Source organism: Schistocerca americana, chromosome 8, assembly GCF_021461395.2.
Source record: "Schistocerca americana isolate TAMUIC-IGC-003095 chromosome 8, iqSchAmer2.1, whole genome shotgun sequence".
Lineage (NCBI taxonomy): Eukaryota > Metazoa > Arthropoda > Insecta > Orthoptera > Acrididae > Schistocerca > Schistocerca americana.
The window spans coordinates 165147040-165167366 of NC_060126.1; the positions used below are offsets into that span (position 1 = coordinate 165147040).

Sequence of the window (20327 nt, forward strand, 5' to 3'; positions counted from 1 at the left end):
TCTTCGATGAAGTGTATGACCTTGGGAGTTTGTCACCGAAAATTAATGCCTAAACACTGATGCTGAAGTGAACCTGCATTACTGTTCGAGTATTTGCACATGCCCACTCCTGTGTATTGTGATAATTTACTATGCTGCCACTTGTGAGTACTGCCTCATCTGTAAACAATACAGGCCATGAACTGTGAATCTTCGACGGTCCACAGGTACTAGCTTCCGGAAGTATAAACACAGGAAATTTTCTTGTAGTTTTGACCAATACCACCTCGTGTAGGAATATCTGACACTTCGTTTACCACTTTCTATATCCTGTAATCTCTGAATAACTTGTATGGGTAGGCAGGCAATAACGTTACTTCTAAAATCCTCTTAACTGTAGGAGTGCTATTTTCCTGGTAGCTTCTCACATGTGTTGCATGTTTTGTGCGCCGTTATGTGTGTCGACTTTGTTTGTCGCGTCTCGGTAGTGAAGTACTGTGAGGGATAGTTGGCCAGTTGGTGGAGTCGCGTGACAGCCAAGAGGATTAAGGCCACAGTTCTCAGTGGAGTTAAGTTTGCATAATGTGGGAAGTGGCGTCAATACTTCTAAGGTTCGCGGGCGCATTTGGGGGTATTGGTGGGAAATAGTTATCTTGACTAAAGAAGGCTTTAACGCCTACCATCAAAGTGTAATTAGTAGTTGTATTTGTTAAGTATTGAGACGAAGGTGATTCATGATTTATGCCAGTGGTGACGCTGGGAATGGAACCGAGTGGTTGTAACGTGGGTTTATCATACGTTTTATCAGTTGAAAATAAAACATCCTTTTACATGGCGTTACCTAAATCATGCAATAAATTTGCAGTTGATAATAGTACTTACGTTATGATTCTGTGGTACGCATTCATTAATTAACCAAACTTGATAAGAACTTAGATTCACTTCATCTGATCCGAGTCGGTATTTTGGGCTACCACCAGTGCGCCTGCGACGGTGAACCTTCTAGAGACATGAACCATACGTTCTTCGCGTGATGCAAAAAAACAAAACTAAATAATAAAATGAAAAACTGAGAAAGTCAGAAAGCCTCTTGCCTTTTGATATGACCAGGATATTGTTCGGAATATTTGTACACGTTCGTTTTAAGTATACAAATTTACTGTGTATCAAGTCGACTTATAGCAGTTTGTGAACTTTATTTAATCCTATGGCTAGCCCCCCCCCCCCCCCCCCCACCCCCTTCCCTCGTCGGGCGGAGAAAATTCCCCAACCCAGCCGGGAATCGAACCCGTGCTGAGGGTTAACAATCCGTCACCCTGGCCATTCAGCTACTGAGGGCGGACAGTTTGTGTGCTCTCAGTGAGCTATTCAATTTAGCACATAGGTAATCTGAATTTATGAATGTGTGAAGTTAAAATGTCCACTATGGATAGAATTTTGGTGTATTTCTATATTAGGCTTACCGTAAGAAATATCATTCATCTTCTCATAGAAGGGCGCTGGTCGCTTTAAAGCGCTGTGATACCTGGCATGTGACCCTCACCTCTGGCCTAAGTTACGGAGTGAAGTATTGTGTATGTGCCAGTCGGTTACATGGATGCAGAACAGTGAACGTCGTATTGGAGACGACAAAGAATGGCAACTCGGAACTATCGTTTTTTCTGAATACGTTTATCACCATCCGTGAATGAAGTTGCTTCATTTGTTCGTGTACCGAAGCTAACTGCCCGGCGTGTCTAGAGGCAAAGGTTAACCACTCGCTACTATTTACTACGGCATAATAACAATAGTCGTAAGAAGAATTTAACCGATACTGGTCAGAGACGAAAGTCATATCTTCTCAATCATAATAGATTCCATGCCCGACATGAATTACTGTTGCCCGCTTTCCGACCGGACATTGCGAAGAGAACATCATGTGATGGACACTTGCAGTCTTCAGTACGCCAGACAACACGAAAACTGGACAGTAGGTAAGTGAAGATCTGCAGTATGGTCCAATGAGTCGCGGTTTTGCGCCTTAACGAACGATCTATGTCGTCCACTGCACTGACAGCGCTGTAAGATGTTTAATACGCACTGTATGTAGGCTGTATGGAAAAGAATATTATGGATTTGTTGAATGACGATCAGTTTGACTTTAGAGACAGTAAAGGCACCGTAAAGGTAGTCCTGAATTTGCGTTGGGTAATGGAGGCAAGACTGAAGAGAAATTAAGATATCCTAAGAGAATTTGTCAAACTAGAACAAGCTTTCGGCAATGTAAAATGGAGCAAGTTGTTCGAAATTCTGTGAAAAAAAGACGTAAACTACAGGTAAAGGCCAATGATACACAGTATAAACATTGATAAATACAACATAAGGACTGAAAGTAAACAAGAAAAAGTCTAAAGTGATGACAAACAGTAGAAATGAGAACAGTGAGAAACTTTGTATCAGAATTGGAGGTCACGATAAATTCTGTTTTCTTGGAAGCAAAAGACCATGACGGACGAAGCAAGGAGGGAATAAGAAGCAGGGTAGTGCAGGGAAAGAGAGAACTCATTGGCAAGAAAAGTCTACTGGTATCTAACATTTCTGAGAATTTACGTTGGGAGCGCAGCACTGTGTGGTTGTGAATCATGTACAGTTGGAAAACTAGAACAGAAGAGAATCGAAGCCGTTGAGATGTGACGCTACAGGGGACTGTTGGGAACCAGGTGGATTATTAAGGAATGTGGAGGTTCTCCGCAGAATCGGCGAAGAAAAGAAAGTCTGGAAAATACTGACAAGAAGGGGGGACGGGAGGGCAGGACATACGTTAAGGCGTCAAGGAATAACTTTCATCGTACTAGCGGAAGCTGTAGAGGATAATAACTGTAGAGGAACACAGAGGTTGGAATACATCCAGGAAATACTTGAGGACGTAGAGTGAAAGGGCTGCTTTGGAATGAAGAGATTGTAGCAGGAGAGGAATTCGCGCCCGGCCGCATCAAACCAGTCAGAAGACGAATCAAAACCACGTGGGGTGTAGTACGAGACGGAGGTAATTTTGTCAGGTCTCAGAAGTGTCTTTGGAACCATCACCTGGGTTAACAAATTCACGCTACCAGAAACTTGAACCAGTCTTACATCTCCTGAATACTGCTGATTAAAGACTAAAGTTCCACAAAAGGCTTACAGCAAAAGGGGGTCGCAAAAACGCTTCAAATTATATAGTTCTCAGCAAGTTAAACAATGTTGCTGTGCTAAATTCCTTTCTTTTCTCTGTTTCTTCACGCACAATGAATATATAATCCTACATGATCTTTCTGTTATGAAGCTGCTTTGCTCTTCTAGAAGTAACAATTCTGCAACAACGTGCAACCTTTTACTAATATGAATATACAAAGTGTTCAGTGCAGTCACTGATTTCAAAATTAAATATCTCGAAAACAAAGATCGATAGACGGATGCCGCAAACGGTGTATTTGTTGTGGAAGGTGTAGGGAATTCATACAGATGTTACTCAGGACTTTCGAAACAGTTCGAGAAGCTGCAAATTGATGGCGCTGTAATTGTAATACGTGGGCTTGTAAATACTGCACCTCAGTTCAGAGAGATTAGTTCCATCGTTGAAACATGAAAGGAGGTCAGCGTGCCGAAGGAAGGGATTGAAACCATGTATTCCATTCAATAACGTGTTTGTATGTTACTGGAATACCAACGGTTACGACACTGTTCTACGGTAACAAGGCGCAGTTGTTGAAGACAATTTAATATCTCAAACCGATTCGGTGTGAAAAACCATTCTCAATTCCAACGGACAGGCAGCGTGGCCCCAGACAAACTGTAGCTTCTCCTGGAAATGTCTCCCCGCTTTCTAGAATTATTCACCAAAATCAAAGGACCTCCGTCCAAAGAATTGTAGGGACTACTTTGAAGCGTACCAGCACGCAGAAAATTCTGAGGCAGAGTGTACACATGTTGCCATTCAAAATCCAAAGCAATAGTCCATGCCGGTACGAGCTGTACAACAGAGACCTGACTTTGGGAAGCAGATTCTCACAATGATTGGTAATGAAGGATTTATAATGAAATGAACACCCTTAGCTGCTTACAGGCGTTGACATACGTCAACGGGGACAGATGAAAATGTGTGCTTCGACCGGGACTCGAACCCGGGATCTCCTGCTTACATGGCAGACGTTCCATCCATCTGAGCCACCGAGGACACAGAGGATAGCGTGACTGCAGGTATTTATGTCTGGCACGCCTCCCTCGAAACCCACATTCTCAACGTATTGTCCCACACTACATTCGTAGTGCCCCCGCCCATTATACTCATTACTCGCGGCGCGTTGCCGATTCCCGTAAGAGTTCGGGCACTGTTTGTGCGTTCGCATAGAAGATGAAGATGGTCAAGTGGCCGGTGAACCTTAACTATATATATACTAAGGTGGTATCTGTTCTTTCGGACATGTCCGAAAGAACAGATACCATCTTAGTATATATAATGAAGGATTTGATGTTGGGTGCAACTGGTTCACAGGTGAAGCACAATTACCACTGAATGGAGTCATGAATAAACAGAACTGGCCATTTTAGGGCTCCGAAAATCCCCATTTGTGTGAAGCAAAATCAATGTATTCTCCAAAAGTTCCTCTTTGGGCTGCGGTATGTAGCGGAGGCATTGTTGGTCCTTTTCGCACGTGGGAAACGACTGTAGTGAACGTTAGGTTGCAATTTGGGAACAATCTGTAACAACACCGATAGGCTGGAGGGTCGTCCATGTCCCTAGTACTTCATGCAAGACGGCCCAGACCACGTGGCAACACCGAACGTGTTTAGTTTTCTTGATGAATTCTCAATGCTTTCGATACTGCACATTTACTGGCGCAGTGATGGGCTGGCCCCCATCTTTGCTCAATCTGTCTCAATGTGGTTAGGTTTTGCCTTCCAACACCATTTCACCACTCTGGACAAGTTTAAATGGCCAATATGTTCGGTACGTGAATCCATTTCATTTAAGGCACTACAGGATGCGAAGGAAAATTGCATTGTTCATTTTTGCCGTATCCGTACTGCGATGGTGGCATTTCAAAACGACTGTCATGTGATCACAAAGACTGCTTCCACAGTTCGTCTTTAATTATGCATGCTGACAATGTACGACCTGCCACAAAGTAGAGAGCCATCTGTTAGCCTTCCGAACTGTTTAGATACTTCGGTACAAAATGGTATATGATATTCTTACAGCTTTCACTATAAAAATACATTTTCTTGCACTCGTCAATGAATCATCTTTTTCGAGATATTTGATTTTGAAATCAGGGACTGCTTCGCTGGACACCCAGTACGTTCATGTTAACAAAAGATTACAGGTTGCTACAAAACTGTTACTTCTCGAAGAGCAAAGAAGCTTTATAACGGAAAGGTAATGCAGCGATCATTTATTTAGTGTGCCATAAGTAATAGAGAAAAGGAAGGTATCTAATACAGCAACCTACTTGGTTGTCACCGATTAACAGGGTTGATAGAGAAAGCCCGCTGAATATTTTGGTAAAGCGTGGATACCAAAATCAGTTTAGAACTGCATCAAGATTCTGTATAATGAAATATGTGTTATACTTGACATCCCCAATTACATAGGGGAAAAAGATTTTAATGGATCCACATGTGAGACATGCGTGTGTACTTAATCGGCTGCCCCATTTCGTATTTCTATAGTCAACACAATCCGGAAATGGACATAAAAAGCACGAGAAGTGATCAGTATAAACAAGAATAAATATATTAACTTTCCATTATATACTGACGACATTGTACTAACGACAAACTCCGAACATGAATCTCAAATGTCAATCCATCTTTTAAAAGTAATCGGAATAGTTTATAACTTTGAGACAGCACTAAATAAAACCAAGGTAATGGCATTCTATGATAATCACCAGCTCGAAACAGAATTGTAACTGAATATCAGATTTCGGAACAAGTTGAGCATTTTAACTACCGAGGGACTAAGATAAAGCTGTAGATAACGAATTACAGAGGCGCCAAAGTATACTTGGCAGTATAAGGAGAACATTAAAAATACATGAGAAAGTGGAAAAATTAAATTCTGTAAGAGGAGGGCTGTACATGTTCCACTGTGTGGTAGTGAAACAGCTTGGGCATGAAGAGAAAAGATTGTGGCCATATTGAAGCAGTTGAAATGATACTTTTCCGAGCAGTCTACGATTTCGCTAAGGTAGACGGGATTCCTAATGAAAACATTCGCCAGGAACTGAATATTTTTGCAGTACATAACAAAGCAGAAGAGCATAACAAAACGGGGTTAAATATCTAGAACGAATAGAAGAAACAACAGTTCCAAATATGACCTTTCAATACAAACCCATAGACGATAAAGTCATAAGAATGCCAATTACACTACTGGTCATTGAAATTGCTACACCAAGAAGAAATGCAGATGATAAACGGGTATACTAGAACTGACATGTGATTACATTTTCACGCAATTTGGGTCCATAGATCCTGAGAAATCAGTACCAAGAACAACCACCTCTGGCCGTAATAACGACCTTGATACGCCTGGGCATTGAGTCAAACAGAGCTTGGATGCCGTGTACACGTACAGCTGCCCATGCAGCTTCAACACGATACCACAGTTCATCAAGAGTAGTGACTCGCGTCTTGTGACGAGCCAGTTGCTCGGCCACCATTGACCAGACGTTTTCAGTTGGAGAGAGATCTGGAGAATGTGCTGGCCAGGGCAGCAGTCGATCATTTTCTGTACCCAGAAAAGCAACATGCGGTCGTGAATTATCCTTCTGAAATGTAGGGTTTGACAGGGATCGAATGGAGGGTAGAGCCACGGGTCGTAACACATCCGTAACGTAACGTCCACTGTTCAAAGAGCCGTCAATGCGAACAAGAGGTAACCGAGACGTGTAACCAGTGGCACCCCATACCATCACGCCGGGTGATACGCCAGTATGGCGATAACGAACACACGCTTTGAATGTACGTTCACCGCGATGTCGCCTAACACGGATGCGACCATCATGATGCTGTAAACAGAACCTGGATTCATCCGAAAAAATGACGTTTTGCCATTCGTGCATCGAGGTTCGTCGTTGAGTACACCATGCCTTGCTCCTGCCTTGCAAACGTCTCGATCTGTTGACTCAGGGATCAAGACGTGGCTGCACGATCCGTTACAGCCATGCGGATAAGATGCCTGTCATCTCGACTGCTAGTGATACGAGGCCGTTGGGATCCAGCACGGCGTTCCTTATTACCCTCCGGAACCCACCGATTCCATATTATGCTAACAGTCATTGGTTCTCGACCAACACGATAAACCGCAATCGCGATAGGCTACAATCCGGCTTTTATCAAAGTCGGAAACGTGGTAGAATGCATTCCCCTCCTTTCACGAGGCATCACAACAACGTTTCTCCAGGCAACGCCGGTCAACTGCTGTTTGTGTATGAGAAATTGGTTGGAAACTTTCCTCATGTCAGCACGTTGTAGGTATCGCCACCGTCGCCAACCTTGTGTGAATGCACTGAAAAGCTAATGATTTGCATACCACGGCATCTTCTTCAAAAAATGGTTCCAATGGCTCTGAGCACTATGGGTCTTAACTTCAAAGGTCATCAGTCCCCTAGATCTTAGAACTACTTAAACCTGACTAACCTAAGGACATCACACACATCCATGCCCGAGGCAGGATTCGAACCTGCGACCGTAGCGGTCGCGCTGTTCCAGACTGCAGCGCCTAGAACCGCTCGGCCACTCCCATCTTCTTCCTGTCGGTTAAATTTCGCGTCTGTAGCACGTCATCTTCGTTGTGTAGCAACTTTAATGGCCAGTAGAGTATAAGCTGGAACTGAGGCCAGAACAAATCGATAGGCCTAATCTGTGAAAGGCGGAAGGAAAGAACACCGCCCCAACTGCCTGACTGACTACGATTTTATAGTCGAAATGGAGAATTTGGGGGAAGCGTAGCTGCACTGTGCAATGAATGAGACCCCAATACGTAACTTCGGCATTACCAAATAATATAACTACCGACGACGTCGTGAAGGCAGAACTTACTTTCGGAGAAGTCGACGAAGAACGCAAGAGGAGCACCGGACGGACGCTACGAGACCAACGGAGATGAAGTGCGGTTGAGGTACAGTGTGGGCTTAATCCACGCCGGTGTCGCTGATGCCGGCCGCGGATGAAGGCGCAGAGCGTGCTCTGAGGTCACGGCGAGTACTCCGCGGCAGCGGGCGCAACACGTGGGCGCGTGGACGGCGGCGGCAGCGGCCAGCCGCCCAAAGGTCAGCACTCGGCTAATTGCGAGCTGGGCGCGCATGCGCACTAAGCCGGGTCACTGTAGTGCCGGAGCCACAGCACAGCCACAGGTCACTGCGGCCTGCGACGCCGGACACACACACACACACACACAAGTGATCTCTGCGCAGCGGGCAGCTAGCGGCGTAGCGCGTAAATTGAACTGGCCAATGTCGAACAGGTCGCCTGCCACGTATTGTTTTCACTGACGCCAATGAACCACCGTTCACCTCATTTTGGGTCTAACACTGTTTCTTCTTTCTCTCGGTGCGTAACTCCGTATCTGTTTCTTCTATCTTTCTTCTGGCGTACTGCCAGTATGCGCTTTTCAATTGCTTCTACATTTATATATTGTGTTGTTTATCTGTTTAACATTTAGTTCTTCTCCAACTTACTCATTTCCATTTCGTGTGCAACCATTTACTGTTCTTAGAAATCTCATTTCCGCGGGCTGTATTTTGATCTCATCATTTTTATGAGAAAACAATTTCACTCACATGCAGCAGAGACCTCACAGCTGCAGTTCTATAAAGCTTTGTTTTGTTTTCCTTCTTGCTTCCATCTTTATTATTCTGTTAACAGTTACTCATGGTTACAATGTCTGTGATCAAACAGTGTCTATATCTTTACAATACAATGTCCTTCAGATTCGCATGTATATCTAATGAACGTTGTACTGTGAAGATACAGATACTGTATAAACAGAGGCATTGCAACCATTGATGCTGCATTGGATGGCTCGATGGACTACATACAATGTTTCTCTTCATGTGCGTAAATTACGAACTGTGCGAGGATAAGAGTTACTTTATCTATTAATAGGGCTAAATATATGCGGAACATGAGGAACCTGTTTGGCATCTCTAGTATTACCACTGTTTCAAATGGTTCAAATGGCTCTGAGCACTATGAGACTTAACTTCTGAGGTCATCAGTCCCCTAAAACTTAGAACTACTTACACCTAACTAACCTAAGGACACCACACACATCCATGCCTAAAGCAGGATTCGAACCTGCGAACGTAGCGGTCGCGCGGCTCCAAACTGTAGCGCCTAGAACCGCTCGGTCACTTCGGCCGGCCCTCTGTTTCATCAGTTTTGTTTTCCGTATTGTATTCTTTGTCTAGCGTGTGCAACTTATTTACACTACTGGGCACTAAAATTGCTACGCCACGAAGATGACGTGCTACAGGCGAGAAATTTAACCGACTGGAAGAACATGGAGTGATATGCAAACGATTAACATTTCAGAGCATTCACACAAGACTGGCGCCGGTGGCGACACCTACAACATGCTGACATGAGGACAGTTTCTAACCGATTTCTCATACACGTTTCTGGTGAAACGTCGTTGTGATGCCTCGTGTAAGGTGCGGAAATGCGTACCATCAGGTTTCCGACTTTGAAAAGGTCGGATTGTAGCCTATTGCGATTGCGGTTTATCGTATCGCGATATTGCTGCTCACGTTGGTCGAGATCCAATGACTGTTAGCAGAATATGGAGTCGGTGGGTTCAGGAGGGTAATACGGAACGCCGTGCTGGATCCTAACGGCCTCGTATCACTAGCAGTCGAGATGACGGGCATCTTATTCGCATAGCTGTAATGGATCGTGCAGCCACGTCTTGATCCCTCAGTCAACAGATGGGGACGTTTGCAAGACAACAACCATCTACATGAACAGTTCGACGCCGTTTGCAGCAGCATGGACAATCAGCTCGAAGACCATGGCCACGGTTACCCTTGAGGCTGCATCACAGACGGGAGCACCTGCGATGGTGTACTCAACGACGAACCTGGGTGCACGAATGGCAAAACGCCATTTTTTCGGATGAATCCAGGTTCTATTTACAGCATCATGATGGTCGCATCCGTGTGTGGCGACATCGCGGTGAACGAACATTGGAAGCGTGTATACGTCATCGCGGTATTGGCGTATCACCCGGCGTGATGTTATTGGGTGCAGTCGGTTAACGTCTTGGCCACCTCTTATTCGTATTGACGGCACTTTAAACAGTGGACGTTACATTTCAGATATGTTACGACCCGTGACTCTACCCTTCATTCGATCCCTGCGGAACCCTACATTTCAGCAGGATAATGCACGAACACATGTTGCAGGTCCTGTATGTACCTTTCTGGATACAGAAAATGTTCTACTGCTGCCCTGGCCAGCACATTCTCCAGATCTCTCACCAATTGAAAACGTCTGGTAAATGGTGGCCAAGCAACTGGCTCGTCACAATACGTCAGTCACTACTCTTGATGAACTGTGGTATCGTGTTGAAGCTGCATGGGAAGCTGTACCTGTACACGCCATCCAAGCTCTGTTTGACTCAATGCCCGGGGGTATCAAGGCCGTTACTACGGCCAGAGGTGTTTGTTCTGGGTACGGATTTCTCAGGATCTATGCAACCAAATTGCGTGAAAATGTAATCACATGTCAGTTCTAGTATAATATATTTGTCCAATGAATACCTGTTTATCATCTGCATTCCTTCTTGGTGTAGCAGTTTTAATGGCCAGTAGTGTATTTATTGCCCCTCTAGCCACAGATGACTAATTGGATCGACTGACCGTCGGCTAACTCCGCGTCGATGGCATAATTTGGATGCGGGCAGGTGTCAGGACAGCTGTCTCCCAGCAATTGTCGAATTAGTAGATTATGGTGTCACTACTGCTCCGTCAAGTAGCACGAAGCTGGGAGCATCCCACTTCAGTTCTCTCATCTAGTAAAAATCCCTGTTTGTACCGAGATTCGAACTTGGGGCCTCCATTGGATGTTAGTCACACTAAACACTAAGCTATGGAGGCAGACAACTTATCTATGGCGCATAGTACGTTCTTTTTATCGTCAAATACAATAAACTGATCGTCTGCAAGACTGCAAGTATTTATGATGTCTGTAATCCAGAACGTACTGCGTGTTTCCATTCTGGTAAAACATCGTCACTCTATATATTAAATATAGTCTGTGATGTACTGCACCTTGTCTGAAATCTTGCACCTGTTCCAATCAATGGCTGTGTACATACATTGATCAACCGGAACATTATGACCACGGACCTGTCGTTATAAACCAGTTCACGCGACAGCAGCGCACATCGAGAGGAATGACTGCTAATCAGGCACACCCATAATGCATGTAGTATCAGACAGAGTGCTGTCTGTTTGTAGAACGGGTAAGGTGCACCACCTGTTGAGTTTCACCAAGGGCAGATTGTTATGGCCCAGAGGCTCGACACTGTGATTTTGGAAACTGTACAACTTGTCGAGTCCCTTGGGCATGAGTGTGTGTGTTTGTCCTTACCTTAATGTAGGTTAAGTAGTGTGCAAGCTTAGGGACTGATGATCCCTAGCAGTTTAGTCCCATAAGATTTCACACTCATATGAACACAACTTGACGAGTGTTCGAGGAATGCTGCGGTGAGTGCCTCCAACATGTGGCGAAATCAAGGTGAAACCACGTCCAGATGTTTTGGGACTGGGCAGCCATCCTTCATTTCAGATATTGGACATCGTAGGCTGGGCAGACGTAAATCAAACAGCTAACATCAGACTTTAATGCTGGGCAGAGTGCAAGTGTGTCTAAACACACAGTGCACCGAACACTTAGCAATGGGCCTCCACTACCGACGACCCATGCTTGTGGCAAATGTTAACACTACGACATCGGCAACTACCACTGAAATGAGCACGTGACCGTCGGGTTTGGATGTTGGTGCAGTGGCCAAGCGCTGCATAGTCTGGTAAATCCCGATACCTTCTTCGTCATGCCAATGGGAGGATACGAATCCGTCACGTTCCAGGGGAATAGCTCCTTGACAACTACGCCGTGGGACGGAGATAAGCTGACAGCGGTTCTGTTACGCTGTGGGGAACACATACGTAGGCATCCATGAGTCCAGTGGAACTCGTGCAAGGCACCATGAGGCCCAGAAGTATCGTACACTGGTTGCAGACCGCGTACAGCCCTTCGTGGCGACCATGGTTCCCGTTAGCTGTGGCAAATTTCAACAAGATAATGCGCCTTGGCACAAGGCCAGGAATGTAATGGAGAGGTTCGAAGAACACAGGGGCGAGCTGCAATTGATGTACTGGTCCCCAGCTTGCCAAACCTGAACTCAATCGACCACATCTGGGATCTGATTGAAAGTGGCGTCAAAGGTCATCGACTGTGTCCCAGGAATTTACTGGAAGTAGGTGCCTGGTGTGTGACGATGTGGTGCAAACTCCCTCCAGCGACCTACCAGGGCCTCGTTACTTCAACACTAGGAGTATCGCTGGTGTTATTCGCACGAAAGGGGAGCATAACGGCTATTATGTAGGTGCTCGTAATGTCCTGTCTGATCGATGTATCTTTTGGGATTCTTTATGGTGTGTTTAGAATAACCTAGTTTCTCTAGAATGGTCCATAGCGTTTGAATGTACACGATCTAAGGCCTTTCTTTTACTGCTATTACATCTGCCTTTCTGGTGTCATGCTGGCCCATCGGGAACGACCGACTGCCGTGTCGTCCTGAGCCAAGTACATCATCTGGATGCGTTATGGAGGAGCATGTGGTCACCACACTGCTCTCCCTGCAATTGTCTTCTTTGAATACATGAGAGCCACTACTTGTCATCCAAGCAGTTTTCCAATTGGGATCAGAGGCTCAGTGGATTGTGTTGTAGTTGTGTCGCCAAAAAAAAGTTGCTGCGACTATTGGGAACAGAATCCACGGCCCCTACACAACAGTCAGCCCGCTGACCACAGATACGCAGACGGACGTAGAAGAGTTTTATGTAATCTATAAGAACTACGTGCATTTAGTATTAATTTCGCATATTTCTTCATTTTAACTGTTTTATAATAGTGGGCGAAATTCCTTTCCTGAAATCATTACGATCTTCTAAAACGAGTGCTTACCTTACGGCCTGTAGTCATTTTACTCTAGCATATACCTCATAAGATTCGTCTTTCAAACTCGTCCCTTTATAATTATCATAGTTACATCGTTTCCTTTTTTAAAAAGGTGGATGATAATTAAACTGCTAAATCATTCACTGAAGCGCCAAAGAAACTGGTACAGGCATGTATATTATCGGTTACTGCTGCTGCAATGAAAGGTCATCGAGATTTAGATGATTTTGAACGTGTTGTTATAGTGGGCGCACGAGAGATGGGACACAGAATCTCCGAGGTAGTGGTGAAGTGGATTTTCCCGTACGACGATTTCACGAATGCTCCGTGAATATCAGGTATCCGGTAAAACACCAAATCTCCGACATCGCTGCGGCCGGAAGTAGATCCTACAAGAACAGGACCAACGAAGACTGAAGAGAATCGTTCAACGTGATAAAAGCGCAACCGTGCCGCAAATTGCTGCAGATTTCAATGCTGTGCCATAAATAAATGTCAGCGTGCGAACCATTCGTCGAAACAGTTTCAATATCGGGTTTTGGAGCCGAAGGTCCACTCGTCTAGCCTTGATCGTTGCACGACAAAAATGTTTACGCCTCGACTGGTCCAATCAATATCGACATTGGACTCTTGATGACTGGAAACATGTTGCCTGGTCGGTCGAGTTTAGTTTCAAATTGTATCGAGCGGATGGACATGTGCGGCTATGGAGACAACCTCATGAATCCATGGACCCTGCATGCCAGCAGGGGACTCTTCAGGATGGTAGACTCTCTGCAATCGTGTGGAGCGTGTGCAGTTGGATTGATTGGGAACCCTGATACGCCTAGATACGACCCTGACAGGTGACACAGACGTAAGCATCCTCTCTGATCACCTGCATCCATTCATGTCCAATGTGCATTCCAACCGACTTGGCAAATTCCTGTAGGACAATATTGCACCCCACACATCCAGAATTGCTACGGAGTGGCTCCAGTAACACTGTTCTGAGTTGAAACACCTTCGCTGGCCACCAAACTTTCCAGACATGAACCTTATTGAGCATACCTTGGATGACCAGCAACGTGCTGTGCAAAAGAGATCTCCACCGCTTCGTGCTCTTACGGTTTTATGGACAGCCCTACAGGATTTATGGTGTCAGTTCGCTCCAACACTACTTAAAACGTTAGTCGAGTCCATGCTACGTCGTGATGCAGCACTCGTGTGTGCTCCTGGGGGCCTTACATGATATTAAGAGGTGTAGCAGTTTGTTTTTCTCTCCGGTGTAATTAAGTTTGCTACATGTTCATTGTTCCAGTATACGTTAAACTGGTGGAACGATCTAGATTTTAGAAAGGTAACACCATATCTGTGATATTATCATTTTTGTTGTAGGTTGTACGACAGAATTCTCACAACGGAAGAACTATCCGCGCCTGAGTGGCCGAGCGGTTCAAGGGCGCTACAGTCTGGAACCGCGCGACTGCTACGGTCGCAGGTTCGAATCGTGCCTCGGGCATGGATGAGTGTGATGTCCTTTGGTTACTTATGTTTAAGTAGTTCTAAGTTCTAGGGGACCGATGACCTCAGAAGTTAAGTCCCATAGTGCTCAGAACCATTTGAACTATCCGCTGTTCGTTGTAGCCGTTTGCCTAGGGTGACATACGTCACACACACACACGCACACACACACGCACACACACGCACAGAGACATAGGTGGGAGGATTTCGCATGTAAGCACATAAACCGTCCGACATGGTCGGCAATCAAAAATGTGGTTAACAAATTGAAACATGTAGGTAGTGCTGATTAAGAGGAACGTTCTGGGAGTCCATAAATCAGAAAAGGGTGGGACGCAAAGTGGATGCTGTTGCACGGAGCCCCTCTGCCATCCACCTGGAGGCTGAGTCGTTATGTGGATAGTTCACAGCCCAACAGTTTGGAAAACTTTCCGATGTACATCCGAGAAACGTGCGTGCTACTTCCAGATTCTGCACAATCTGCATCTGAGGACTGTGCAGCTCGACATGCTTTGCTTTCTATTACGGGTTCTGTATAATGAGATTCTCGTTGTACGTGTACTGTTCAGTGATAATGCAACACTCCACACCTGCGGGCGTGTGTAATAAAAGTATCTGCAGAATCCAGTCAAAAGAACAACACTCACGTACTGCAACGGTGTCAAGGAGGCATCCCCAGATGTGAATGTGGAGTTGGTGATGAAAAGCATCGCCTTTCATAGACTCCGCATCATCACTGAGAAAATGCTCGTCGATGACATATACGTCGTATGTTCGAAATATTTTTGGCTCGATTGCTGGTTCGAGAAGGAATTAATAACTCAGCTTTTCTCCAGTAATGTTCTACGCCATCCCATTTTACTTTAGTTGTCCGAAATTACCTGAATGTATATGTTGTTCTCAAAGGCTTTGAGCCCCTTGCTCTCCAGTCATGATTCCCTAACATTTATTTTCTTAAGGATTTGCTGCTTGAAGCAATTGATCTACTAGACGTATTCAGAAGATACCGTAATTTATTAAATGAAATAGTTACGTCTTACATAGAGCTTATCCTGCACCATGAGATACGCAATGGTCTCTTTGGGATCGTATACACTAGTCTCGACGTTTCCTATACTTTTGAATAGCATCCCCGAAGTTTGCTTTCGTTAAAGTGCAGTATCCTCAGCGAGTCCGTTCGTATGTCCACCACAGAATCAAATCTTCGTCCTTTTCAAAAAGTTTTCATCTTGGAGAAAGAGGAAAGCGTCACATAGAACTAATGTGAGTGGCGAACAAGTTGAAAAAAAATGTTCAAATGTGTGTGAAATCTTATGGGACTCAACTGCTAAGGTCATCAGTCCCTAAGCTTACACACTACTGAACTTAAATTATCTTAAGGACAAACACACACACCCATGCGCGAGGGAGGCCTAGAACTTCCGCCGGGACCAGCCGCACAGTCCATGACTGCAGCGCCTCAGACCGCTCGGCTGATCACGCGCGTCAAATGGTTATAAGTAGTGCAGGCCAAATGAGGTCGCTCATTGTCACAGTAGAGTACCCAGACGTTTGTATGCCACGTCTGTGGACGTTCCCTCCTCACATCTTAGAGCATCGTAATAGAACTCTTCAATGACCGCCTGAGCAGGACGATTTTTGTATGAAGAATTTCAGCAATTAAAAAAAAGATAGAGTAATCAGATCAACCTAGACTTGTACGGAAGACTTGTCGAGCTGTTTCTGGTGACGTGAAGAAGAAATCATCAACTGCGACAATTGCTGCTTAGGCTGAAGGTGATAGCCACAAGCCAAATTTTCATCACTAACCACAGTCTTTGAAAGGAAGATCGTCTTGGAACTGTTGTTTAACTTTCCTGCAGACTTCTACGCCATGTTCCTTCTGACCGTCTTGAAACAATTGTGACAGCTTCGTGTTCAATTATTCTGACTGAATACGTTCACATATACCACAACTTATTACCAAGGGATTGATGAGGTCTTGGATCATTTGTACATGATCTTACTGAGTCCTGTCCCACAGTTTCTGATATCTTCCACATCGAAGCCAACCGGGATGGTCGTCATCATTAACATCTTGTTTCCCAATTTTGGAAACACTTATAACAGTCGTAAGCCTATTTGACCTATATTAGTGACACCAAAAGCTAGCTTCATCATTTTTAGTGTTTATGGAGCTGTGTTTTCTACCTTGAAGCAAAACTTCTAGGTAAGCAATCTCGGTCCAAAAGCTGCAGGTAACACGACAGTGGAAATATACTCACCAACAACTAATCAAAGCTCTCAGCTCGCACACAGATTCAAGAGAAAAGTGTTTTATCAAGGTATCGTAGGACATATATCGATTTTCACGTCACTTTTTCTCTCACAAAATAGGATTTTGGATACTATAAAGTGTATAGGGTTGACTTGCTGCTCTTCGTGAATGTGAAGTATCGTAAATCTACTTGGTAGAGTTGAGAACCTTTGTATCTGCTGTACATAAATTTTCGTCTATATTTTGAATAATAATTGAAATTAGTTTGCGATCTGTCGCGAGTTACTTTCCTCCCCAGCCCACTTTTTCAGTTTTACGAATATTCTTATTGAAGTCCACATGTGCTCGGTTAGTGGCTGTGTGAGTACACCTTCATGCAAGTGATCTGGTTTAAGCAGAATTATCACTCATACAAACTGCGTGCAGAAATCAGTATATTTCCTTGTCCTACATGTAATTTCTCAACCAACCAAATCAAGTACCGAGATGCACAGAACTCCAAGACCCGTGGTGCAGTCATGAATATATCGAAACTTTGTACTAAAGTGATTCATTCTCCTTATTGATTGGTATTAGGCATAAGAAATATTGTCACATATCCATTGCACTCATCTTATCTACTCTAAGAGAGCTGCATTTATACTTATAAGTTGCATTACTTAAACAAGTGTTGAAATTCCGTTGTGTGACAAAAGTTTGCCATCTTATAATTGATTAAAAGTAGCACATCGTGTTGTTCGTACGTGGGTAAAAATGTTCTGTACAGTGGGGTATTTTCAGGGCATTAGACCGAAGTCATAACTTACGTGCACCCTTAGGTGGACTGTAAACGACAAAGAGACTTCATCTAGCAGTATTTCAGTGCACTCGTAACCATTTGCGTGCACAGTTCAAATTTCGAGGCAGCAGTAAACATTTCCATTGTTGGGCCCCTGACATGTTGCAGGGCAATCAGTATTACAGGTTTCTTTCACGACATGTAATAGGATTCAACCAACTACCTGCCGATTCACTGGCTTTTCTGACCGGGTACCTAAGTACGTTACGGTACCCCTTACAATGAAATGCCGCAACATTAACAGAACCGGGAGCTTGTCACGAGTAGGGCTCTACAAGCCGCTGACGAAGAGCTACAAACTACAGAAAAACAAACAGCAGATGCTACTTACCGTTAGGATCCTGAGAATGAGCGTGGTGTTCTGGAAGTCGTACTCCAGGCTGAAGTGTATCTGGCCGACGTTCTCCGACGGCTCCGAGTTGTCAATGTACATGTCCACCAGCGAGATAGACCGGTTCTGCAGGAAGGCCATCTGCGGGACCAAGAGACGAGTATTAGCCGGCTGCAAGAGGCCAACAGGCAGGACTCGCCCCTGGGTTATGGCCGCAGGCAACGACCGCGAGGGAGATAACCCCAGATTGTCGGAATGGGCGTTTGATAGCACACCCCGTCTCGATTACGCCGTCAAGCTACCACCAGCCCTCGGTTCTACAGTGTTTCATGACGACTTACGACCCGTACCACCCTCCAACCACGATCACTGAGTTATATGGCAGAGCCATCCCGTGAAATACCTTGTTACCCCTGTTAAAGTAAGACATATTCAGGTTAACTCACGCCCTTAAAATTTCTACTTACCTGCGATACTTATTCTTTAGTGCACAACTTGGTCTAGATGCAGAAAGAATGTACCTGCACAGCTCTCCTACAAATCGATTGTAAAAGTTACTTTAAGCTTTCTGATCTGTTAAACTGCCCGAAACTGACGCACCGTTTAGTATATTTTCAGTATGTAGGTGGCCAAACCCAAGGGCATGAATAACTGTGCCATACTGAGGACAATGACAAACTGCAACGATTTACATCTGTACATATTAGGAAGAAATAAATGACAATTATAAAGCACTGCTAAAATGTATACATTGTTAAAGTTAAATTACTGGCTCACAAAAAGATTAAAATTTTGAACGAATTTTACTCTATACATGCTTCTAATCTACGCTAGGCTACTGTAGACAAGTACTCTTAATTTACAGGCGAAACACAGCCTCATACTGTTTGTGAAAATTGCAACACCAAGAAGATATGTCCTGAATCACTCCAATATTGGAGAATTGGTGTAAACAGTGACTACCATCTCAGTTGGACGGCGTGAAAGTAGATGAAACACCACCCTCGTTTGTGGGACCGGGCATGTACGAAGTACGCCTCTCAGTAGGTGCAGAGCCATCAAAGTAAGTGTTAACGAGTAAGAAAGTACCGGTATAGCCTGTCGACGTCAAAGCGCTCAATATTAACATGCGAATGAATCCTAACCGGGCAGAATGTCTGGTCTCCTGCAAATGGGTTTGTTGTAATGTGACATTTCGGTTCGTACTGGGCACACTACTTCGACACTAACGCATCTACATCTACATCTACGTCTACATGATTACTCTGCAATTCACATTTAAGTGCTTGGAAGAGGATTCATCGAACCAAAATCATACTATCTTCCTACCATTCCACTCACGAACAGCGCGCGGGAAAAACGAACACCTAAACCTTCCTGTTCGAGCTCTGATTTCTCTTATTTTATTTTGATGATCATTCCTACCTATGTAGGTTGGGCTCAACATAATATTTTCGCATTCGGAAGAGAAAGTTGGTGACTGAAATTTCGTAAATAGATCTCGCCGCTACGAAAAACGTCTTTGCTTTAATGACTTCCATCCCAACTCGCGTATCAAATCTGCCACACTCTCTCCCCTATTACGTGATAATACAAAACGAGCTGCCCTTTTTTGAGCCCTTTCGACGTCCTCCGTCAATCCCACCTGGTAAGGATCCCACACCGCGCAGCAATATTATAACAGAGGACGATCGAGTGTAGTGTAAGTGCATGTGTGTGCATGTGTGTAAGTGCATGTTTGGAATCAGTGGGTGGAAGAGGGTCGCACACAGTGACGAGTGCGTAAAAGTCGCAGAAGTTTGAAATTTGGTTTTATTTATTTATTCGCCGGGTGCCGGTCTTTCAATTTGACGCCACTTCGGCGACCTGCAGTCGATGAGGATGATAGGATGATGGTGAGGACAGCACAACACGCAGTCCCTTGCCGGAGAAAATTCCCGGACCCAGCCGGGAATCGAACCCGGGCACAGAGCATTGACAATCCGTCACGCTGACCATTCAGCTATCGGGGACGGACGAAATTTGGTTGAAACGAGCCCACAAAAACCTGTGAAATGTAAAAGCGTGACACCCTTTGAGATTACCCTCGAGCTAGGAAACTCTTCGAACAGCAAGGTGTCGACACATACGAAATAAAGGCCAGAGATCAGCTCATGTGGGTTATAAAGTGGGTTAATTAAGTCACATTGGCACCTAATTGCACCACACAT

General features: G+C 44.7%; 1 protein-coding gene across 1 annotated transcript in view; it reads right to left on the reverse strand.

Annotated features, from left to right (window-relative positions):
• The window catches only part of LOC124544973 (synaptotagmin-7-like), an 845018-nt gene that overhangs the window by 183938 nt on the left and 640753 nt on the right, over positions 1-20327 (reverse strand). Inside the window, exon 3 of the mRNA XM_047123720.1 lies at positions 18118-18258. Coding sequence (XP_046979676.1) covers positions 18118-18258 — 141 coding nt within the window. The remainder of the gene's footprint in view (positions 1-18117; positions 18259-20327) is intronic.